Here is a 24,414-nt window from a genome sequence, read left to right as displayed (position 1 = left end):
TAGTCTGCTTTCATTTCATGTCTGCTTTCAGGGCAATTGTGGAAGATCGTGCCTTTCTTTTCTTTTTTTCTTCTTTTTTCTGTTTTGGTATTATGTGGGATACTGAGATGAGTAAAATATAATTGTTAATCTGTGTTCTCAAGAGCCTAAGAGTCTACTGGAGGAGATATGGATTCAGATATTTAGGAGAGATGGGGAGGCCGAAGCGGGTGGATCACTTGAGGTCAGGAGTCTGAGACCAACCTGGCCAACATGGCGAAATCCTGTCTTTACAAAAAATACAAAAATTAGCCGGGTGTGGTGGCATGCGCCTGTAGTCCAAGCTACTTGGGAGGCTGAGGCAGGAGAATTGCTTGAATCTTGGAGGTGGAGGTTGCAGTGAGCTGAGATCGCGCCACTGAACTCCAGCCTGGGCGACAGAGTGAGACTCCTTCTCAAATATGTATATATATATTTAGGAGAGAAATACAGTTATGCTTTGGATACAGAACAAGGTGACGTTGCTTCTGAGAAGAGAAAGTGGAAACAGTTTAATGGAGATCATAGCATTTGAATTTATCCTTGAAGGCTGAGTAAGATTTGAGTTTGCAGAGTAGCAAAGCAGGGGATGGCCAGTGGAGGAGATTGTATAAGCCAAAGTGTGGAAGTAGGAAGCATGATACCTAAATGGGGAAAGGGAAGTGATTTTTTTTTCCCAGTTTGCTTCTGATTTTTCTGTTCTTTAGCATTATTTATGGAGACACTCAACAGATTCAAGTTTCACTTTCGTTTTTTCTTTCTTTTTTGAGATGGAGTCTTGCTCTGTTGCCCAGGGTGGAGTGCAGTGGCACCATCTTGGCTCACTGCAACCTCCGCCTCCCAAGTTCAAGCAGTTCTTCTGCCTCAGCCTCCTGAGTAGCTGGGATTGCAGGCATGTGCCACCATGCCTGACTAATTTTTTGTATTTGTTGTAGAGATGGGGTTTCACCATGTTGGCCAGGCTGGTCTCGAACTCTTGACCTTAGGTGATCCGCCCACCTCAGCCTCCCAAAGTGTTGGGATTAAGACGTGAGCCACCACACCCAGCCTCAAGTTTCAGTTTCTTGATGAGTACCCAAAAACATTTAACTTTTTTTTGTTGTTTGTTTGTTTTGTTTTGTTTTTTTGAGATGGAGTCTTGCTCTGTCACCCAGGCTGGAGTGCGGTGGTGTGATCTTGGCTCACTGCAACTTCCACCTCCTGGGTTCAAGTGATTCTCCTGCCTCAGCCTCCTGAGTAGCTGGGATTAGGGGTGCACACCACCACACCCGGCTAATTTTGTATTTTTAGTAAAGATGGGATTTCACCATGTTGGCCAGGCTGGTCTGGAACTCCTGACCTCAGGTAATCCACTCACCTTGGCCTCCCAAACTGTTGGGATTACAGGTGTGAGCCACTGCGCCTGGCCTGTTTTGTTTTTTCTCACCCAAACCTAACATGGGTCAAATCTTTGCTTGGTAAGCTGTTGGAAAGGAAGACAGTTTGGAACTAGGAGTCAAGGTGGGGCATCTCTCTGGCCTGCAGCCTGTTTAGTTGCTCGTCAGGATTAGAGATGGACCAGCCTTCTTTCAGCAGGTCAGCTGTTTGGGGGGCTTCCAAAAGCTGACCTGTGTTTTTCTGGCAGGGCGAGAGCCGATCAGCGGATCACCGAGTCTCGCCAGGTGGTGGAGCTGGCAGTGAAGGAGCACAAGGCGGAGATTCTCGCTCTGCAGCAGGCTCTCAAAGAGCAGAAGCTGAAGGCCGAGAGCCTCTCTGACAAGGTCAGCGCCCACCCCTTCTGCTTTTTAGGAAAACATTTTCGTTTCCTTCTTTTAAAGGCACGCTTGATAAAAATTCAAATGCAATCCATGGCAAACATATTTCATAAACATATGTTCATGCACTCCAAAAATGTCCCATGGTTTTGCCTTACCATGGGACATTTTTGGTTGGCAGTAGTGTGGGTGGGTGTGGTGGGTGCCCAGTGATCACAGTCGGCCAGTGACTTTTTAAAATCTGTGTGTCTAGGCCCTTGAAGTTCGAATTTTGATCTGGGTGTTCTTCTCTCTGGTTGTCTGGCATCTTATTTCCAGAAGGCTTTATGGATTGAATGCTGTGCATCTTTGGGAAGTTCTTGGTGGCAGTGACTAATGCTCATCCCATTGCTGCAGTAATAGGTAGCTCAGCTTCTCCTTGTTCCAAGTTCAGGGTCATGATAGGGTCTGATGACGCATTCCAGTTCTCAGTATTTCACATGGGAAATACACGTGTTCCATCCATGTGCCTCTCCATATTACATTTACAGTCATAACCAATGTTTTAGAGATTTTAGCTAATAATCTTGAGAGAGATACAGAATAGGTACTTCAGTGTTACAGATCACCAAGGTGAAGATCAGAGGAATTTTATGTATAAACACACAGATGCATACATAGACACTCTTTTTCATGCACATACACACACAAAATAACAATCTGATTTTATATTTTCTATAACTTTGTTATTTCATGATAGAAAAATAGTTATTTGGGTCATTGTGGAAAATATAGAAACCACAGAAAAGTAAAGGAAATAATGGCTGGTCACCCACTGCTATTGTTTTATTCGTGAATTTATTTGCAGTCTCTGTGCTTATGTTTATGCATATACACACATACATAGACATACGTATGTATTTTTATAAATTAGATTCTCATGTGTACAGCTTTACATGTTTTTATTAAAAATCATTTAACTGCAGGTTTTTTCTGAGTTGAGTATTTTTTGAACATGTGATTCTAAAAAAAATAAATAAATTCCATGGAAGTACCTACTTTAATCATTATACTTGTATTGGAAATTTGAGCTTCCAGTATTTTGCCATATAAATAACAGTGTGATAAATATGAATCTTTATGGGCATCCATGATTATTTTCTTAACAGATACTTATATTAATAGAAACAGAATTATTAGATTTAAGGCCAGAGCTCTCTAGTGAGGAACACTCCTGAGTTCCCTGAAACTGGGTTACCACTTTTTTTTTTAGCATGAGGAAACTAGATTTATTAGAGATATGTGAGGCCTTTTATGTTTAATGTGAAAAATATTTTTTTCTAGTTGACTGCTCTTAAAGTATTAAGCAGCAAAGTCCTTTGTGTCTTTTAAAGCTCCAGACTTTGCAATACCTTATTGTCTTGATCTTCTCCTAATTGGGATGAATTTCTCCTTCCCAAGCCTTTCTTATCAAACTTAAAATCTGACAAAGCAGTCATTATTTGCGTACGTGTCTAGTTATGGGCCTTTCTGACTTGATGTAAGATCCTTGAGAGCTTAGTTATCCTTTCATCCTAAAAGCCATAATGCAGGTAGTAAGCATTCAGCATATGATTATTTAATTAAATTCAGCCAAAGCATGTCAGATAAATAAATCCTTGAGCAGTCATTTCCTAGAACTTGTCATGGCTATATTTAAGAGCCATCCCTTAGAAATAATTTCCATCCTCATTTAATAACCTATGGAAGACTCACCAGTGACATGGACTTCTGTATTTAGAAAAAAGCAACCTTTACGTTCTGACCTTTAGAACTCAATATTCTTTCTTCGTGAAGGTTCGTGGACATTCATAAAAGTTGTCAGCATCTAACATTCCTAAATGTGGCATTATGCCAATCTTTCCAAATGTCTAGCTCAATGACCTGGAGAAGAAGCATGCTATGCTTGAAATGAATGCCCGAAGCTTACAGCAGAAGCTGGAGACTGAACGAGAGCTCAAACAGAGGCTTCTGGAAGAGGTGAGTGTGAAACACCTGGGATAAGGGCCAAGTAGAATTTTTTTCTTTTAATAGGCTTTATTCTTTGGAGCAGCTTTAGGTTCACAGCAAAATTGAGCAGAAAGCACAGAGAGTTCCCACATACTCCCCGCCCCCTCCTCCCACAACGTCCCCAGCTGTCAACACCCTGTTCCAGAGTGGTCCATTTGTTACAATCAATGGGCCTGCACTGACACATCATCATCACCCCAAATGCATACTTTAAATTAGGTTTGCTCTTGGTGTTGTACATTCTATGGGTTTTGACAAATGTATAGTGACAGTTATCCACCTTTACCATATCATACAGGATAGTTTCACTGCCCTAAAAACCCTCTGTGCTCTGCCTGTTCATCCCTCCCCACCCTCAACTCCTGGCAGCCACTGATCTTTTGCTGTCTCCATAGTTTTCCCTTTTCCAGAATGTTGCATATCTGGAATCACACAGTATGTAGCCTTTCAGATTAGCTGCTTTCACTTAGTCATATGCATCCAGGTTTCCTCCATGTCTTTTCACGGCTGGTAGCTCATTTCTCTCTGGAGTCTTTTTTTTTTTTTTTTGGTCTTGCTCTGTTGCCCAGGTTAAGGTGCGGTGGTGCAATTACTACTCACGGCAGCCTTGACTTCCTGGTTTCAGGTCGTCCTCCCACTCAGCCTCCTGAGTAGCTGGGACTACAGGTATATGCCACCATGCTCGAGTAATTTTTGTATTGTTTTGTAGAGACGGGGTTTCCCCGTGTTTCCCAGGCTGGCTGGTTTTGAACCCCTGGGCTCAAGTGATCTACCTGTCTTGGCCTCCCAAAGTGTTGGGGTTACAGGCATGAGTCCCCGTGCCCTGCCTGAACTTTTAAACAAATTTCTTAAAAAGATTTTTTTATTTCAATAGCTTTAGGGGTACAAGTGTTTTTTTGGTGACATGGTTGAATTGTGTGGTGGTGAAGTCTAGGCTTTTCGTGTACCTGTGACCCAAATAGCGTATATCGTACCTGATAGGTAATTTTTCATCCCTCACTCCCCTCCTTGCCTTCCCCCTTCTGAGTCCACAGTGTCTCTTATACCACTTTGTATGCCTTTGCATACTCATAGCTTAGCTCCCACTTGTAAGTGAGAACATGCAGTAGTTAGCTTTCCATTCCAGGTGGAATTTTGAAAGTGACAATTTGCCAGATCCAAATTAGACATTTTGAAATTAGAATTTTCAAGTAAGAGTATGGGGGTCATATAATGCTTGTCTTAAGGTATTTAATGCATTAAAAATATGTCATGAAGGCCAGAGGGTCTCTGTCATTTTTATCCTTCTACGTGAAGCTTAATAGAGTGTCAAGCACATAGCATATGCCAAATAGAAGTTTATTAAATACATGGGTGAGTGAATATTGAGTTAAATTGTTCTTTAGAGCTAATATCCAAAGTATATTAAGTTTCATGCCGATAGGACATCCATGCAAATTAGCTTCCTGCATAGGGCAGAATTTTATCAGATTATTCTGAGTACCAAATTTCATGAAGGCTTTTGAACATTGGGTAATTTAGTTAAAAATAATGTGTGCCCTGCTTTTGAAGCATAAAAGACAAGCTCAGACTGATCTCCTAAACCCATCCCTTACGTGATGGCTGGTACCTTTTCACAGAACTCTGAGAATCGCTATTTAAATTGATGACTACCTCCGACACCCCAGCCAGAGCCCTCTATGTTGAATCACTGATGATTCTGCTTTGTTCTTTAGGATTGACCTGCAAGGACAAATGCACTTTATAATGAAAAACTGGACTCCAAAGAGTATTCTGTTTAACCCTTAGTGAGCCTGACAGTTTAATTAACCAGAATGCCCTGTTCTGGCTGATGAGGTTTTGTCACATGATACCCATAGCTCCTGAGGCACTTTGCTGATAGAAGTAATACTGTTGTGCTATTAAGTTTGAAAAGTGTAGTGAAATTTTTGCAGGTGAGTATAAAATATTTTATTGAATGATAATTTTAAAAATATGGGTGGCTGAGGCATGAGGATTGCTTGAGGCCGAGAGTTTGAGACCAGTCTAGGCAGTATAGTGAGACCCCGCCTCTACCAAAAAAAAAAAAAAAAAAAAAAAATCAGCCAAGTGTGGTGGTGTGTACTTCTAGTCCCAGCTACTCAGGAGGCTGAGGTGGGAGGACCACTTGAGCTCAGGTGTTTGAGGCTGCATTGAGCTCTGATGGTACCACTGCACTGTAGCCTGGGTGACAGAGTGAGAACCTGTCTCAAAATAAAAATTAAAGTGAAAAATATGGGTGGGAGTTTGGGAAAGTTCTAGAAATGGATGGTGGTGATGGTTACACAATAATATGAGTGTACTTAATGCCTCTGAACTATACACTTAAAAATGGTTAAAATGGTAAATTTTATGTGTATTTTGCCTCTGAAACAATTTAAAAAATAAAATTTAATACTAAACACACATACACACACACACATTTGGTGAACACACACAGGAATTCACCCTATGGCCTTATGAACAACACTACAATGGTAACGTTAAATGTACCTCGTGGTCAAATAGAGAATTAGGGTCTTTTATCTGGGATGAATAGACAGTGTTCCCACTTTAGGCACATCCTGGAAACAGAAAGAACAGAAATAATCAATGCTCATGCCTGTCCTATTTTCCTTCTGAGAAGGCGAGTTGGCCCTGACAGCTCAGTACTTTGGTCCAAGGTTATGTGGTGAGTCAGTGACGACTCTAGGAATAGAGTGCCGGGATCCCGATCCAGTTCCCTCCTTCTCACTTCTAAACCTACATGAGAACATTTCCAGTTTCCCGGGATGTTCCTCACAGAAAGATTTTTGAGCACAGACATCTGGCTGACATTGAGCCTGAGGCGGATTTCTGCGACAGTTGAAGCCGTTCTGGAACAAAGAATGCTCTTTATTGCCCACATTGTGATTGGGCCTCCTGGTTGGTATGTGCTGTATAAGCATATGTGCCCAAGGTTTCCACCTCAGTGTCCTCTTCGTAGGTACGGAGACTTTTATTTTTTATTTTATTTTATTTTTTTTTTGAGACGGAGTCTTGCTGTGTCGCCCAGGCTGGAGTGCAGTGGCATGCTCTTGGTTCCCTGCAACCTCCACCTCCGAGGGTTAAGTGATTTTCCTGCCTCAGCCTCCTGAGTAGCTGAGATTACGGGTATACAACACCACTCCCGGCTAATTTTTTGTATTTTTAGTAGAGATGAGGTTTCACGATGTTGGCCCAGCTGATCTTGAACTTCTGGGCTCAAATGATCCGCCCACCTCAGCCTCCCAATGTGCTAGGATTATTGCATGAGCCACCATGCCCAGCCTATAAGGAGACTTTTAAATGGAGCCAGAATCAAAGTCTCAGAATTGAAATAATTTTTATATTATGCAGTCTCAATTTCCAGCACTGTTCCCTTTATCTCTGCTCCTGACAAACTTTACTAATGGATCTTTCTTTCACATTTTTCCTCCTGGGCCCAAAATGACTTCAGAAGCTTTCTCAACATGACACTTTATAGCCACTCTCAGTTCATTGGAAGTAACACCAGTGATCAAAGTCCAGTTGCTAGTCCTGGTCAAATTCATCTCTCATCCAAGGAAGAAGATGCCTTCCTCAGCACTCCTCATAGATAGGCCCCGTTGAACCTCGGCCTAAATACTTACAATGACTTTGGACATCCCAACCCATTTTCCAGCAACTCTCATTCTTAGAACATTCTTATTTGGAACTGAAACCTTGCACTTTTAAAAACCACTGGTTCCATTACGTTGAAACACATGAAATTAGAAAGTAGTCTGATATCTCCAACCAAAATGAGAGATTAATATTGATTAATAGTCAGATTACTTGATTAATTATTAAAATAACTAAGGTTTAATTAGCACTTACCATATGACTGACTGTCTGAGTACTTTACGTGAATTAACTCTTACGGTCCTTGCAACTTTCCTGCAAGATAACTAGTTTTATTATCTCTATGATAGTCAACTAGCTATCCAAATAGCTCTCCCACTCCAAATTGCCTTCTCTTTTATTTTTTCAAGTTTTTTTTGTATAGACGGGGGCTCCCTATGTTGCCTAGGCTGGCCTCAAACTCCTAGGCTCAAGTGATCCTCCCGCCTTGACCTCCCAAAGTGCTGGGATTACAAGAGTGAGCCACTGCGCCCGGCCACCTTCTTTTTTTTAAGTGAAACATTTTAGATCCCCTCAAGCTTTGGATGTTCTTTTCTGGTAGATTTGTCTTTCCACAGAGAGTTTCTACAAGTCCATGTGGTCTGAATAGCACTGAATACATTGGGATCTTTCCATCTCCATACTGGGCTCTAAACCTCTGCCAATTACCTGGGCCCTTTGGGTAGTTTTGATCACATCACTGACACCATTGGTCTGTTAAATCATTACCTACCTTTCCACAAGTTTGCTTTTTCTTAAAAACATCTTTATGTTCTATATTTATTCCGTTGACAATTTAAAAATTACCATCCTACTGAAGTTTTTCTTGTTGGTCTTGATCCATTCTTCCAGCCCACTGGGGTTGTTTCATGCTCTTATTCTGTCATACAGCCCCTTTCTTTTTCCTGCCAGTTTCCTGTCACCCTTGTAAAATTGTTGGACAGGTCTAAACACACAGCTAAGGCCCCCCTTTCAGTCTAACACTGGCCCATGAATATACCTCTGTTTGCTTCTTTCTGGGAAGCAGGTAAATGCTTCTGAAAAACATTTTCATAGAGTACAAATGCCCTGCTTACTTTAACCAGCCTATTTCTTGGAAAGCCAATGGACAGTTGATGCGTTTATTCTAGAAAAATATTTTGAGCTTGGCTGTCACCAAACAGATTCTCGTCCGCAGCACTTGTTTCTCTGGTTTCTGCCTAGTAATTAATGTTGTCCTAAAATAGTGGGAAGAAACTAAAGAGGGTAATTTGCAGAAAAAATCACTCATGCTGCGGAGGAGGGTATCTTAGCTGTTTCTTTCCTTTCTTCCTGTATTTTAGGGGGCTCTGTGGTTTGATTGAGAAATTCCAGGTTATGCACATGGGCCAAATGGTTTTTTTAATTTTAATTTTAATTTTAATTTTTTTAGAGACAGGGTCTTGCTCTGTCATCCAGACTGGAATGCAGTGGCATAATCATAGCTCATTGCCACTTTGAACTCATGGGCTCAAGCAGTCCTCCCACCTCAGCCTCCCAGAGTCCTGGGATTTCAGGCATGAGCCACTGTGCCCGGCCCCAAGTGATCTTTAGTTGGTAGCTCTTGGTTTGTGGCAGTGTTGTTAGCGAAAGGCAGATGGGAGGATGAGAGGGAGCACCTTAACTGAATGGAGGGAAGAAAGAAGGACAAAGGAGATGGAGAGGACAAACATTCAGTAAGCACCTGCTGTATACTGGGCACTGTGTTCAATATGTCATCCAGTGAGGCAAGCTAGTATACCCACTTTCAGATGAAGAAACTGAGGCTCCGAGAGGTGATAAATACAGACTTTAACAGATATCAGTGATATGGGAAGTGTAAAAGTCAGGATTTAAACCAGGGTCTGTAAGAATCTATCATCCAGGTCTTTCTACTGCAGCACGATGCCTTAGGGAATCAGCTACCTGTTAAGAGGAAGGGCAGGTGAGGAATATAAATGGAAAGAAAAACAGAGGTTTTTCCTCTCTGTCCAGAGGAAATTCTGAGGGCCAGGAAATTCTGAGATTATCATTGCCTCTGGGCCTGCTGGGATGGAGGAGTTTGGGGGCTGCCATAGGCCTTTTGGAATCTCCAGTGGTGATGTTCATTGCTTTGAGTAGCTCTCTGTCCCTAAGTCTGCAGAGGACCCAGGCTACCAGGGAAGAGATTATTCAGGCCACAGTAAGTGTTGTTAAGCTATAATCCAGGGTTTGAATAAAATCAAGCACCGTCTCATCAGGATGCCTGCTCTCTCCTGCTTTTTTAGAAATGGATGCGTTTTAGGAAAAAGAACCACAAAACCAGCGTCTTTATAGCCTGTCCTGTTTTCTGTTAACTTCCATTATAAAAATTGGAGCGAGATTTACAGCACAAAACTATTTTCAATATACTCAATGGAATTTCTTTTCTGGGTTTTACCAACACTCTGTACTTCTGGGATCTTCTTCTTCTTTTCCCCCAGTGTTGTAGAAATATCTCCCGTGATTGTGGCTATTCATGTACTTGTTGGGGTCTCTCACCCTGATGGGACACTTATTAAGTAAGGGATGATATGATTTCTCTTTGTGTATACCACACTGCATGCAAGGAGTAATTTCTCATAGCAACGATTAAGATCTTGAAAACAAAAAATAAAGACACATTGGACCTTAGTTGTCATGGCACTGAGTCGAATTGCCTTAGATGTCAACTCGGATGGCTCATGCCATCCAAAATATCCTCACCTTAATGTACCAAAATATCCTCAGTTGGAACTCTGGGAAGGCCAACCCTGCAGCCTGGACTTCCTGTAACGGTAAGGATCTTGGGACTTGTTGGCTGGCAGAGGTTTCTGTGCAAATTCATTTTAACTGTGCTTGCATCCTTTTGGAATAGATGACAATTGGTAATTCTGAATTGAGATGATTTCGAAAGCTGTACTTCTGGTGCCATGCCTGAAATTAGTTTGAAATAGGAACAGCGGGGGAACAAATTGTATTGTGTGCAGTATCAAGCATTTCCCTGGCCCTTCTCCCCACTAGCAAGCCAAATTACAGCAGCAGATGGACCTGCAGAAAAATCACATTTTCCGTCTGACTCAAGGACTGCAAGAAGCTCTAGATCGGGCTGATCTGCTGAAGACAGAAAGAAGTGACCTGGAGTATCAGCTGGAAAACATTCAGGTGAGGACTGGCAGAGGGAATCTGCTTAAAAATGGTCTGCACGGCTGGGCTCAGTGGCTCATGCCTGTAATCCCAGCACTTTGGGAGGCTGAGGTGGGAAGATCACCTGAGGTCAGGAGTTCGACACCAGCCTGGCCAACATGGTGAAACCGCGTCTCTACTAAAAATACAAAAATTAGCTGGGCGTGGTGGCGGGTACTTATAGTCCCAGCTACTTGGGAGACTGAGGAAGGAGAATGGCTTGAACCCAGGAGGTGGAGGTTGCAGTGGGCTGAGATCACACCACTGCACTCCAGCCTGGGCAACAGAACAAGACTGTCTCAAGAAAATAAATAAATAAACAAACAAACAAATAAATAAATAAAATGGTCTGCAGAGGCAAAGCACGATGGTAGAGTCATCTGGTAAAACTGTCGGTATCTTTGTGCTGCATATTGTGTGTATTTTCCCCAAGATTTTATTTTCAAAGATTTCAAACATTCAGAGAAGTTGGAAGATTTCTATAGTGACCATGACCTACAATGAACCTGTTGCTATTTTTACTTTTTCACGTATTTATCTATAAATACATCTTTTTTTCTCCTTTGCAGTAAAATTGGGACTAAATAAATACCGACTCAGTACTGTTTGTGTTGAATTTTCATATGTTAGCATCCTAACAGCTTCACTGTTTAGTTTCTTAAAGTACCAACTTTAAAAGTAGACTTCTGTCTGGGTTTGAGGTTAGTGTGTTTTCTTGAATTTTAGGTTCTCTATTCTCATGAAAAGGTGAAAATGGAAGGCACTATTTCTCAACAAACCAAACTCATCGATTTTCTGCAAGCCAAAATGGACCAACCTGCTAAAAAGAAAAAGGTGAGTCAAAGTGTTTGAAAAGTGGGAGTTGTCAGTTTCACTCATCATTCATGGCTCAGTGCACACCACTGCGATATATCATCATAGAAACATAGAAGAAAACAAAGTACACTTCTTTTTTATTTTTGGTTTTATTTTGGGTTGAAAAATAGATTTTGAGATAATTATAATAGGTCTTATCGAAAGATATCATTAATCAAATGTAACAAACTACTTTTTGTTTCTGGCCATTCAAATCGTAGTGTCTTTCGCTGTTAAAGAAGTCATCCCTTTCCAGCCCACACACATAGCAGCTGGAGCAGAGGGGGTGTGTGCAGAGAGAAAGATTTACACCTAAGTCATGCGTACATGACTCCAGAGGGGGTTAGCAAGTCACGAGTATGCAGCTTCAGCAGTTCAGGTCTATCATACCACACTCCAGAAAGGACTTTAACAGTGACCTAGTCCAGTCCTTTTGACTGGCTCACAAAGAGACAAGAACTCAGGGAGTTGGAGTGACCTGCCTGAAGTGTCTGACTGGACACTTCTCCGCTCTGCCAAGTACTGAACATCCCTTTTAGATCGTAAGAGACGAATTACAAACTAGGGGCAGGGTTACACGTAGTGCACATGAGAAGATTGTTTTTCATAAGCCCAATCTATACATGCTTTTCCCACTAAAGCCTTCATACTAGGTTTGGCCAGGTGTTCCCAGTTCCAAGAAAAGTTTCAAAGGAGCTTGCAGTTTCCTTCCAATTGCAGAAGCCTACCATAGTGGCAGTGGCAGTGGTTTTACAGGAGAGGCCTTGATGACTTAGAATACTTAGGAGGGAGGAGTGGAGGGCTGAAGTTGACAGTTATCTCAGTATTTCCAATGCTGTCTTCACTGTAAGGGGATGAGCACAACATTCAAAGGCCGCCTCCCACTAGACGTTGGCTGCATGGGAAGGATTTTCTTGCATGCTGCGTGACTGTAAATGGTTGTTATGCTTATGATATTTAATCTTTTTTATTTTAGCAGTGAACTGTTATCTGGTTATGTCACTTGATTTAGTTAGGGTGTTTCCATTTGTTATTTTTTTTTTTTAGTTAACTTTTTTTTAAGTTGCATTATTCTGTTTTCCTTTTTTTCCATGTATAGTAAATATTTTCATTTGCCTTTTTTTTTTTTTTGAGTAAGCCCCTTGTTTTGACCTCATTTTAGCATTCTTTTTAAAATTTTGCTTCCTTTTACAAAACACTCATCTCTGTGTCTTGTAACTGAGCATCATGAGACATATTTCAAGGCAAGAGTGACCTCTGAACCATCTCTCCTGACTCCATACTCCATACTCTCCTGATTCCATTTTTTGAATGGGAAAGACTCAGGACATGACTCTCCTGTCTTGGCAATGCTAAAGGAAGAGGTGGTGGCCATTCAAGCATCTTTAATCCTCTTGGTGAAAACTTCCGCACCCCTATTTTTTTCAGCCGACTGGAACGGGCTGTGGCTCAGCCTACCCTTCCCCCAATTCACATGCCATTTTTACTAAATACACTTACAGTGAGTATGCTCCTGGCTTTTGTGGTTTGCTCCTCCCGAGTCAGATTTCCTTTAGCTAGTTTCAAGTGCCAGTTTCCAGGAGTTAGGAGATATCTCTGTTTCCATTGCTAGGGTTTATTTAGTCGACGGAAAGAGGACCCTGCTTTGCCCACACAGGTTCCTCTGCAGTACAATGAGCTGAAGCTGGCCCTGGAGAAGGAGAAAGCTCGCTGTGCAGAGCTAGAGGAAGCCCTTCAGAAGACCCGCATCGAGCTCCGGTCCGCCCGGGAGGAAGGTAGGGGCTCACTCTCTCCAAAGTGCTCAAGGCTGTGGAAAAGGCAGAGGATTGATCTCAGTGAGATCAGCCAAGACTAACTAGTTCAGTGTCTGTTTATGGCCCATATGCTTTCAAACCAGACATCCCATGTCTGAAAAATGTATAGCCCCTGTGTGTTGCCAAGTTGATGTGACACATATTCTTTTGGTCTTGGGTCCTTGGAAGACAGCCCAGGGACAGTCTGCTTGGTTTGGTTCTCTAGGCTACCCAGCTAACCAAAAGGCATTGTCCTGGTCTCTCTGCAGCTGCCCACCGCAAAGCGACGGACCACCCACACCCATCCACGCCAGCCACCGCGAGGCAGCAGATCGCCATGTCCGCCATCGTGCGGTCACCAGAGCACCAGCCCAGTGCCATGAGCCTGCTGGCCCCGCCATCCAGCCGCAGAAAGGAGTCTTCAACCCCAGAGGGTACGTTCTCAAGGGGCCGTTGTTGTTGTATGGAAATTTCTTTTTAGTTGACTAAGACATGCAGGCATATGGTAAAAATTACAAGTAATACTAGGGGATAAAGATTAAAAAGTCAGTCTTGGCTGGGCGCGGTGGCTCACGTCTGTAATCCCAGCACTTTGGGAGGCCGAGGTGGGCGGATCACCTGAGGTTGGGAGTTCAAGACCAGCCTGACCAACATGGAGAAACCCCATCTCTACTAAAAATGCAAAATTAGCTGGGTAGTAATCCAGCTACTCAGGAGGCTGAGGCAGGAGAATCGCTTGAACCTGGGAGGCAGAGGTTGTGGTGAGCCGAGATCGTGCCATTGCACTCCAGCCTGGGCAACAAGAGTAAAACTCCGTCTCAAAAAAAAAAAAAAAAAAAAAAAAAAAAAACGAAGTCAGTCTTCTGGCTCCCCATCCTCAGATCCCTTACCCAGACTCAACCATTGCTTTCAGCCATTGTATCCTTCCAGTGATGGTTCATGTATGTGACCACATGTCTGTATCATTCATGTATCTTACATTGTGTGATTATATTTAAAGAATATGAGGAAATAGGCTGGGCATGGTGGCTCACGCCTGTAATCCCAACACTTTAGGATGCTGAGGCAGGCGGATCACCTGAGGTCAGGAGTTTGAGACCAGCCTGGCCAACATGGTGAAACCTCGTTTGTAGTAAAAATACAAAAATTAGCTGGGTGTGGTAGCACACTCCTGAAGTCCCAGCTACTTGGGAGGCTAAGGCAGTAGAATCGTTTGAACCCAGGAGATGGAAGTTGCAGTGAGCCGAGATCACCCCACTGCACTGCAGCCTGGGTGATAAAGCAAGACTCCATCTCAAAAAAAAAAAAAAAAAGAAAAAAAAAGATTATGAAAAAATAAGCACATCTCTCTCTCAGGTCTTTTTTCTTTTATAAATATCATAGTGGTGGCTCACGCCTGTAATCCCAGCACTTTGGGAGGCTGAGGTGGGCGGATCACCTGAGGTTGGGAGTTCAAGACCAGCCTGACCAACATGGAGAAACCCCATCTCTACTAAAATGCAAAATTAGCCGGGCGTGGTGGCGCATGCCTGTAATCCCAGTTACCTGGGAGTCTGAGGCAGGAGAACTGTTTGAACCTGGGAGGCGGAGGTTGCAGTGAGCCGAGATCAAACCATTGCACTCCAGCCTGGGCAGCAAGAGTGAAACTCCATCTCAGAAACAAAAACAAGAAAAAATAAGCACATCTCTCAGGACTTTTTTCTTTTATAAGTATCATAGCCCACTACAGTATACACTGCAAGACACCTTCATTTCATTAAAGTGCTATCATAGAGGTTTCACGTTAGTACATAAGGACCAACCCCATTCTTTCAGAGAACCACACAGTATTCTGTAGTGTGAGCATGCAATTCACCTGTTAAACCAGGCTCCTGTTGGTGGCCATTTAGGTTGTTTCCAATCCCCTGTTACTGTAAACACCTTGCAGAGGACATCCTGTGCCTCTGTGAGTGTTGTGCTTGGAGAAATTCCTGGGAAATGAATCATTGGGTTAAAGGTCATGTACATTTTGAATATTGGTAGTTTGTGCCAATCTATATTTCTACCAGTGTGAGGAGTTCTCTTTCTGGTCTCAAATGTACTCTGTTTACCTAGAGATTAAAAGGACTTAAGAAAAGACCAAGGAAGCTGGTTTGGAATGTCTTAAGAACACTAGGGTAGAGCTGTGGTTTAGCATCATGGCATTGCAATCAAGCCTGTTTTGGTTGTAAACCAGATGGTGTTTTCTTGTTGCTGTTGTTTTTCTTTAGCCAGAAGTTATTTTCTTCCTCCTGTGTATATATAACTCCTTGAATCACAGAGCTTTTTTTTTTTTTTTTTTTTTGAGACAGAGTTTCGCTCTATCGCCCAGGCTTGGAGAGCAGTGGCATGTTCTCAGCACACTGCAACCTCTGCCTCCCAGGCTCAAGCGATTGTCATGCCTCAGCCTCCTGAGTAGCCAGGATTATAGGCATGAGCCACCATGCCCGGCTAATGTTTTTATGTTTTTAGTAGAGATAGGATTTCACCATGTTGGCCAGGCTGGTCTTGAACTCCTGACCTTAAGCGATCCAACTGCCTTGGCCTCCCAAAGTGCTGGGATTACAGGTTTCAGCCACTGTGCCCAGCCAAAGAGCTTTAATCTTAAAGTCATTAAAATGGTGGTGACAGTATAGAGGAAAGCATTGCTTCTGGCTGTGGTGTCCACTGAAACTTCCCTGAATAGTGATAATATGATAATACTACAGTATATTGCTCCTTCACGTATATTGCACCAAACAGTTTCAAAGTGCATTCCTGTTATTTATTCCTTGCACGTTTCCAAGAAAGGAAGGGGGGTGATGTTGTAAGGAGAGCCTACCATCGTATAGTCAGTCAGTCTCCTACCAGTAACATGTTCTTAAACAAAGCCTGATTCCTAATCACTGGATAATGGAGATTTTAAGTTGAGCCTTATAAATCTAGAAGCATCTGTTAATGTTAAAATAGTTTCACAATCTGTAACTCACCTGTTCTAATGGTTCTACCAGAGTTGGATTTAGAAATGTGGATCCTGACATTTTCTTTCCATAGTAGTCCCCTATTATCCAGGGCTTCACTTCCTGTGGTTTCAGTTATGTGGTTATCTGTGCTCTAAAAATATTAAATGAAAAATTCCAGAAATAAACAATTGTTAGGTTTTAAATTGAGTGCCGTTCCGAGTTGCATGAGGAAATTGCACACAGTCCTGCTCCATCCTGCCTGGGATGCGAATCATCCCTTTGTCCCGCATATCCACACTGTATTCGCTCCCTGTCCATTAGTCACTTAGTAGCTCTCTTGGTTATCAGATTGAAAAAGCAGTATATACAGGGTTCAGTACCATCCGTGGTTTCCGGCATCCATTGGGGGTCTTGGAATGTATCACCTGAGCATAAGCGGGGATTACTATATTGAAAGCTGCTTCTAATTAGTTAGGTCACTGTTGAGAGGGTGCCTATTACATGGAAAAAAATCAATCTTGTTAATTTTTTTTCCTCTTTGTGGAGAACAGGGTCTTGCTATGTTGCCCAGTCTGGTCTTGAACTCCTGGGCTCAAGCAGTCCTCCCGCCTCTGCCTTCCTATGTGCTGGGATTACAGGCATGAGCCACTGCACCCAGCTAATCTTCTTAATTTTAACAGTCTGGAATACAAATGTAAGAATCTGTTCTTATATTTACATTTCATCCATCCATAAATTCTTATATTCACAAAAGTTGTATTTTGAACAAAAGGAATTTACTCGTGGAAAAACTTGACATAAAAGAATTCTTCAGTTGTTTAATATATTTGATAATTGGAAATTCTATAATTCATAATAGTGATTTTTAAATTGGATTCTGAAAAGCTCTAGATATATGATTTCATCTGGAAAACAAAACTTTCACAACTAAAATATTTACAAACAATTTATTTAAAAGCTAATGTTTCTTTATGCCCACAGACATCTACACCATTATATAGTCAGTCAATCTACCAGTAACATGTTCTTAAACAAAGCCTGATTCCTAATAACTGGATAATGGAGATTTTAAGTTGAGTCTTATAAATCTAGATGCATCTGTTAGTGTTAATAGTTTCAAAATCTGTAACCTGTTCTAATGGTTTTAACAGTTTTATTGAGATGTAATTTGCATACCATACAGTTCACTCATTAAAAATGTACAATTCAGTCTTTTCCAGTAAGTTTATAGGGTCGTGTAACCCTCATCACGTTCCAACTTTTGAACAATTTTGGCACCCCTCACCCAAAAAATACTCCATACACATTATCGGTGCCCCCATTCTCCTTCCACTAATGTTCCTCTTGGCAACCACCAATCTACTTTCTGTCTCTGTCGATCTGCTCTCTTAGACATTTCATATAGATGATTCATGCTGCATGTGGCCTTTTGTGTCTGGCTTGTTTCATGGAATGTAATGTTTTCAAGGTTCACCCATGTTGTAGTATGTATCAGAACTTCATTCCTTTCATGGCTGAATAATATTCCATTGTGTAGATGGCACATTTGATTATCCATTAATCCATTTTCATTAGTCCATTTTCACACTGCTGATAAAGACATACCTGAGACTGTGTAATTTATACAGAAAAAGAGGTGTAATATACTCACAGTTCCATGTGGCTGGGGATGCCTCACAATCATGGTGGAAGGCAAAAGGCATGTCTCATATGGCAGCGGCAAAACAGAATAAGAACCAAGCGAGAGGGGTTTCCCCTTATAAAACCATCAGATCTCATAAGACTTATTCTTCACCACAAGAACGGTATGGGGGAAACTGCCTGCATGATTCTGTTATCTCCCACCAGGTCCCTCCCAACACATGAGAATTATGGCAGCTGCAATTCAAGATGAGATTTGGGTGGGGACACAGCCAAACCATATCACCATTGATGGACATTTGGGTTGTTTCCACTTTTTAGCTGTCATAAATTATGCTGCTGTGAACAATTTATGTACAGATTTTTGTGGGTACATATGTTATCAGTCCCCTTGGGTCTATAGCTAGGAGTGGAACTGCTGGTTCCTGGGGTAACTATGTTTAACCTTTTACGGAACTACCAGACTGACTTCCACCAGGAATGTGCGAGGGTTCCAGTTTCTCCACATCCTCGGCAACACTTACCTTCCTTTTTTTAGACTGTAGACATCCTAGTGGTTGTGACGTGGTGTCTGCTTGGGGTTTTGATTTGCATCTCTCTAATGACTAATAATGTTGAGCATCTTTTCATGTGCTCGTTGGCCATTTATCCTCTTTGGGGAGGTGTCTATTTAAATTCTTGGCCCATTTAAAAATTGGGTTGTCTTTTTATTATTGAGTTGTAAGAGTTCTTTATATATTCTAGATATGAGTCCCTTATCAGAGATTTGATTTGCAAGTATTTTTTCCCTTTCTGTGGGTTGTCTTTTCACTTTCCTGATGGGATCGTTTGCAGTACTCTAATGATTTTTTAAAACATTTTCCTCCAGAATTTAGTCGGCGTCTTAAGGAACGCATGCACCACAATATTCCTCACCGATTCAACGTAGGACTGAACATGCGAGCCACAAAGTGTGCTGTGTGTCTGGATACCGTGCACTTTGGACGCCAAGCATCCAAATGTCTCGGTAAGATCAGCAGTTGTGCATCTGTGCTGGGCACCTGTGTGTCTCCAGCTAAAAAAAGTCTATCAGGTGGAGGTGATTTTTTTCTAACTCATCATGTAGTGCATTCATTTTCGAGCTTCTTATTTCAGTGGGAGGATGCTATTTCCCCCTTTTGAAGCTGTGAATTTATATATGTCTGCAGCTCATGACTCCAACCTGCTGCTCAAAGTGCCTTAGGCTTTGCTAATTTCCAGCCCCTTTTTGTCAGGCTGGTCTCTCCCTACCTTTCTGCTGGCTCCAACTGAAACATGCAAGTATGTTCTTTACACACCTGTTTGTGGGCGGCCTGGATTGAAGCCTGGAAAACTGGATCAAGAGCACTTGGCACTTTTGTTTCCCCTTTCTGCAGGGGCCTGGCACCAGGGGAAGCTCAGGAGACCACCTGCAAGTCAGGGCCAGATTCTCTGGGCCTGGCTGGGGTGGAGAAGCCCAGGGGTTGGCTGGCAGAGGAAGGGAAGGGTCCGGGGTCAGCTGAGCATGCCCTCACGTTGCTCACTGTTCTTCCCTAGAATGTCAGGTGATGTGTCACCCCAAGTGCTCCACGTGCTTGCCAGCCACCTGCGGCCTGCCTGCCGAATACGCCACACACTTCACTGAGGCCTTCTGCCGCGACAAAATGAACTCCCCAGGTCTCCAGACCAAGGAGCCCAGCAGCAGCTTGCACCTGGAAGGGTGGATGAAGGTGCCCAGGTACCGTGGCAGGGTGGCTTGGGCTGGAGCAGGTGCTGGCACAAGCCACTTCTGTCCCTGATGTTTTCTAGGGAAGTGTCTTTTCTAGGAATTCTGCCACCCCCTCGTCCCATCCTCCAGCCTGATGATTCTTCTGAGTTCAGACATTTTTCTTTTCCATCTTGCTTTCCCCAGGAATAACAAACGAGGACAGCAAGGCTGGGACAGGAAGTACATTGTCCTGGAGGGATCAAAAGTCCTTATTTATGACAATGAAGCCAGAGAAGGTAAATTAATAATTCAGGGGGAAGGTCATTGCACGTGGCTAACCCAGGTCTCCCCAGTGCTGGCGCGAAGGCTTTGTTTTTTGGACTGCCTTGCAAGCCTTCTACGCTTTTCCATTTTTGAAACTTACAAACTAAATGACTTCTCTAAAGGTTATTGGTGCGATACTCACATCTATAGGTCTCCCCCCTGAAGAACCCGCAGGGCGCTGCCCTGAAGATTCCACCTGCTAATACACCTTCCGAGAACTTCTGCCTCAGTCAACTAACCCATAAATCCGCATCGTCATCAGAAATTTGACTGTGCTACTCATCTGACACACTTTATTTTTTTTTATCTTCCCTCTCTGCCTTCTCTGCACACCTCTGTCCCTTCCTTGTTCTCGTGCGCCTCTCTTTACACACGTATCCTGTCTCTCTCTCCCTTGCTGTCTCTCTCGCTGTCTCTTCTCCTCTCTTCTCCCCTTGTTCTTGTTCCTGTTCTTTTGTTTTTCTTTCTGCCCTTCCTCTTTGCACCAAGCTGGACAGAGGCCGGTGGAAGAATTTGAGCTGTGCCTTCCCGACGGGGATGTATCTATTCATGGTGCCGTTGGTGCTTCCGAACTCGCAAATACAGCCAAAGCAGGTGAGGAGGAGCCGGAGGAGCCCCGCCCTGGAGGTGGGCCGGGCTTGGCCAATCAGCAGGGACAGAAGGGGTGGTACAGGGAAGATTGGCTCTGCAAAGGAGGCCCATCTTCCTCCGCTCCCCGCCTTGGTGGTAACTGGGATTTGCATGGTTTGGTGGGAGCTTTGATCTCTCAGAGCCGTCCCTCCCAGTGGGAACGGGGGGAAATCCACACCCAATCCTGTGCTCTCTGTGAAATCTCCTAGATGTCCCATACATACTGAAGATGGAATCTCACCCGCACACCACCTGCTGGCCCGGGAGAACCCTCTACTTGCTAGCTCCCAGCTTCCCTGACAAACAGCGCTGGGTCACCGCCTTAGAATCAGTTGTCGCAGGTGGGAGAGTTTCTAGGGAAAAAGCAGAAGCTGATGCTGTGAGTATGAAAACGGGCCCTGGAGGTTGTCTTTGTAAAGGGTGCTGACTTGGTAACTGGTGTTAACGACGAGGATCCCATTGGCCATCTTGATTCCCCTCGGGCTCCCTCTCTGAGGGCTGATGGCTTTAGACTGTGTCATGGCCAGGAGTATGGTGGTGATGAAGGCACAAGTGCCAAGGTAGCTTGTGTGGCATCATGAGCCATTTAGAATGTGGGAATCAGGGATGCGGTGGCTCATGCCTGTGGTCCCAGTGACCCAGCAGGCCAAGGCGGGAGGATCACCTGAGTCCAGGAGTTTAAAACCAGACTGGGCAAGATAGCAAGATCCCATCTCTTATAAAAAGAAAGCAAGCAAGCCAGGTGTGGTGACATGCACCTGTAGTTCCAGCTAGTAGGGAGACTGAGGCTGGAGGATCGCCCAGGAGTTTGAGGCTGCAGTGAGCTATGATTGTGCCACTGTACTCCAGCCTGGGCAACAGAGTGAGACATGGACTGTGAAAACAAAACAAAGGAAAAAGAATGGGGGAATTGGCATCGGTAGCCTGCTCTGGTGGCATTGTAGACCTTGGTTGTGGCGATGCAACAGCAAATGTACTTATAAGGAAATCCTCTCTCCTGTTTACTCAAATGAGTTTGTCTGGTTTGAAGACTTGAGTTAGAAACACTTTGGCCACGAAGCAGCACAATAGGCTGCTGGCAGCTGCGTCCCCTCCAGGAAGGCTTTTCATAAGCATCTCAGTTGTTTTTGCAGTATTTGCTCTTCCGTAGGCAGGTTTGGAGTCCTACTTATCCTTAAGCTGTTAGAAACGTAGGTGTGCTGTGATTGGCATCACCCCACCTAGAATGTTCCAGGATACAAACAGTGCTCATTGCTCATGGGCGTTTGCTCCAGCGAAGACCAAACAGCTCTTTTCAGACTCTTCACTCCTAATAAACACTTTATGTGTTAGCAGTTGGAGGATTCTTAACCACGAGCCTCCTGAAAAGAACTTTACTCAGTGGTTAGACCTGTTTGGATGACTTGTTTGTCGTTACACACGTGAGCCTTTTACTGAAATCCTTGTTAATATGTGTACAATAGGCCCGAGTCTGTGTTTCTTACGAGCTTCTGCCTGCCTGCGTTCAGGTAAAGAGATGCAGAGGCGTGCTGGCTCGCTGCTAACACTGCGCCTTTGCACTTCTGCTGCAGCCGTATGGGGGAGGGAGTCTTTCATGTGTCTTATTAACCCTGCGCAGGTGAAATCTCCTTAGCTTCAGCTTATTTCTTATCACAGAATAGCTTTCCATGTCTACTATACTCCCTTATTTCTGCATCCCAGCCAAGTTATAACTCAGATGCTAATTAACAACTGCCCCAGAGATAACAATAGCACTCACATTTTGCATTTGGAGCTCAGATCAAAATATGGGGTGAGCTAAGAGCATATGTGTGTTTCTGAGCATTTCCAGGAATGACTTGGCCTTAACCTTCTCTTGATCTCTCTGGATGGCTTGGTCATAAACAGATCAGCCTCACGACATCTTTTTTTCTTTTCTTTCACCTATGAAAAGAAATTGCTTGGAAACTCTCTGCTGAAACTGGAAGGTGATGACCGTCTAGACATGAACTGCACACTGCCCTTCGGTGACCAGGTAATGCTTGTGTGGGCATGGCCAGCTGGTGTCTGGTTACAGCCACACCCCATCAAGAAAGAAAAGGCTGTGGAGGCCTTGTTGCTCTTAGTAGAGATTGTTCTGGTGACGTGACCATGCTTATGTTCTGCCTTCGGACTTCTGCCCTTGCAGGTGGTGTTGGTGGGCACCGAGGAAGGGCTCTACGCCCTGAATGTCTTGAAAAACTCCCTAACGCACGTCCCAGGAATTGGAGCAGTCTTCCAAATTTATATTATCAAGGACCTGGAGAAGCTACTCATGATAGCAGGTGTGAGACCAAGGACATGGTGCTTTTTCTTTACTTTCAAGGAAGCCAATATGTTGAAGCCAAGTTTCATGCTTGTAAAACACGAAATAGTAGACGGGAGCCATCGTAGCTCTTATCTCTGTGTCCCCATAGATGCCCAAGCTTCAGTTAATGGACCCCCTCTGTCCAGATTTAATTCCCTTCTAGTATCCAGTTTAGCACAGTCTGACATTCCCAAAGAACATCCCACTGTTAGGCCAAGTGAAGAGTGCTAAGCCTCAAAGACTCACTAAAGCCAAACCCATTGTCCCGATTGCAAGAAAACCACCGTGGGTCATGACCTTCTGAGAGTTTGCTTGCTCTGTTACTCTGTGATCTCTTTCGAGTCATCGTTTGCTAATATTTTGTCATAATTTTTTTCCTCTCTTCTTAACACACACACACACACACACACACACACACACACACACACACACACACTTTCCTGAACCATTTGAGAGTTAGTTGCAGGTATGACACCAAGTTCTTCAGTATATCAACCTAATGATTGAAGGCATTCTGTCACATAACCAGGGCACAATTTATTTCTCTCTGTCTGTGTTGCTGACATTATTTTTAAAGGGGGAAAACAATAATATATCGATTCAGTGTTTAAAACATCAACAGTTAGGTCTTGTTTCAGGCATGGCTGGATCCAGGGACTGACATACTGTGGTCAAGAACTGGCCTTTCTTCATCTCAGCTCTTTTTCCTCCCTCTCTTCCTTATTTTATTCTTTAGAGAAGTTTTAGATTCACAGCAAAATTGAAAGGTACAGAGAGTTCCCATATACCCCCGTTCTCATACATGCATAGCCTCCTCCACTACCAACATCCCCCACCAGAGTGACACGTTTGTTACAGTCAGTGAACCTACATTGACACATTGACACTGACACATCGTTGTCACCCCAAGCCTATGGTTTACATTAGAGTTCTCTCTTGGTGGTATACATTCTGTTGGTTTTGAAAAATGTATAATGACATGTATCCACATGTAGAGTATCATATAGAATAGTTTCACATACTATAATTTTTGCATTTAGGAAATTTACCCTTACTATAATACACGTATCCACTATGCTGCCCATAGTTGGATTTTACTCATGGCTCCTATAATGTCCCAGAATTTGTATTGCATTTAATCATGCCTCTCTAGTCTCCTTTAATCTAGAGCAGTTCCTCAGCCTTTTGTCCCTCCTGACATCCACATATTTGAATAGTCTAAGCCTGTTTTTTCATAGAATGCCCCCTCATTCCTCCCTCACATATTCTTTCTTTACTTTGCTGGGGAGCATGTTTGAAAGTACAGTTCACATTCTCCAATTTTATGTCTGCAGAATTCCACCCTCCTCAGAATCTTGACTAAAAGGCCAAATGTTTTTGTCTTAGATTTAAATCATGGACCTGGGCCAGGCACGGTGGCTCATGCCTGTAATCCCAGGACTTTGGGAGGCTGAGGCAGGTGGATCACAAGGTCAGGAGTTCGAGACCAGCCTGACCAACGTGGTGAAACCCCGTCTCTACTAAAAATACAAAAAAAAAAAAT

The 24,414-nt window shown here is 43.3% G+C and overlaps 1 protein-coding gene across 6 annotated transcripts in view; it reads left to right on the top strand.

The window, feature by feature from the left end:
- Positions 1–24,414, top strand: part of CIT (citron rho-interacting serine/threonine kinase) — a 201,700-nt gene that overhangs the window by 154,576 nt on the left and 22,710 nt on the right. For 3 of the 6 annotated variants that reach the window (XM_050747834.1, XM_050747833.1, XM_050747838.1), the window contains 14 exons: positions 1,643–1,778; positions 3,666–3,770; positions 10,476–10,616; positions 11,364–11,471; positions 13,105–13,267; positions 13,555–13,719; positions 18,755–18,892; positions 19,441–19,621; positions 19,796–19,887; positions 20,405–20,509; positions 20,755–20,924; positions 22,009–22,053; positions 22,479–22,559; positions 22,713–22,848. In XM_050747834.1, the coding sequence (XP_050603791.1) occupies positions 1,643–1,778; positions 3,666–3,770; positions 10,476–10,616; positions 11,364–11,471; positions 13,105–13,267; positions 13,555–13,719; positions 18,755–18,892; positions 19,441–19,621; positions 19,796–19,887; positions 20,405–20,509; positions 20,755–20,924; positions 22,009–22,053; positions 22,479–22,559; positions 22,713–22,848 (1,766 nt within the window). The remainder of the gene's footprint in view (positions 1–1,642; positions 1,779–3,665; positions 3,771–10,475; positions 10,617–11,363; positions 11,472–13,104; positions 13,268–13,554; positions 13,720–18,754; positions 18,893–19,440; positions 19,622–19,795; positions 19,888–20,404; positions 20,510–20,754; positions 20,925–22,008; positions 22,054–22,478; positions 22,560–22,712; positions 22,849–24,414) is intronic. The other 3 variants (XM_050747836.1, XM_050747837.1, XM_050747835.1) reach the window with 3 other exon arrangements.

Source organism: Macaca thibetana, chromosome 11 (genome assembly GCF_024542745.1).
Source record: "Macaca thibetana thibetana isolate TM-01 chromosome 11, ASM2454274v1, whole genome shotgun sequence".
Taxonomy (NCBI): Eukaryota; Metazoa; Chordata; class Mammalia; order Primates; family Cercopithecidae; genus Macaca; species Macaca thibetana.
This window is presented reverse-complemented; position numbering and strand designations above follow the sequence as displayed.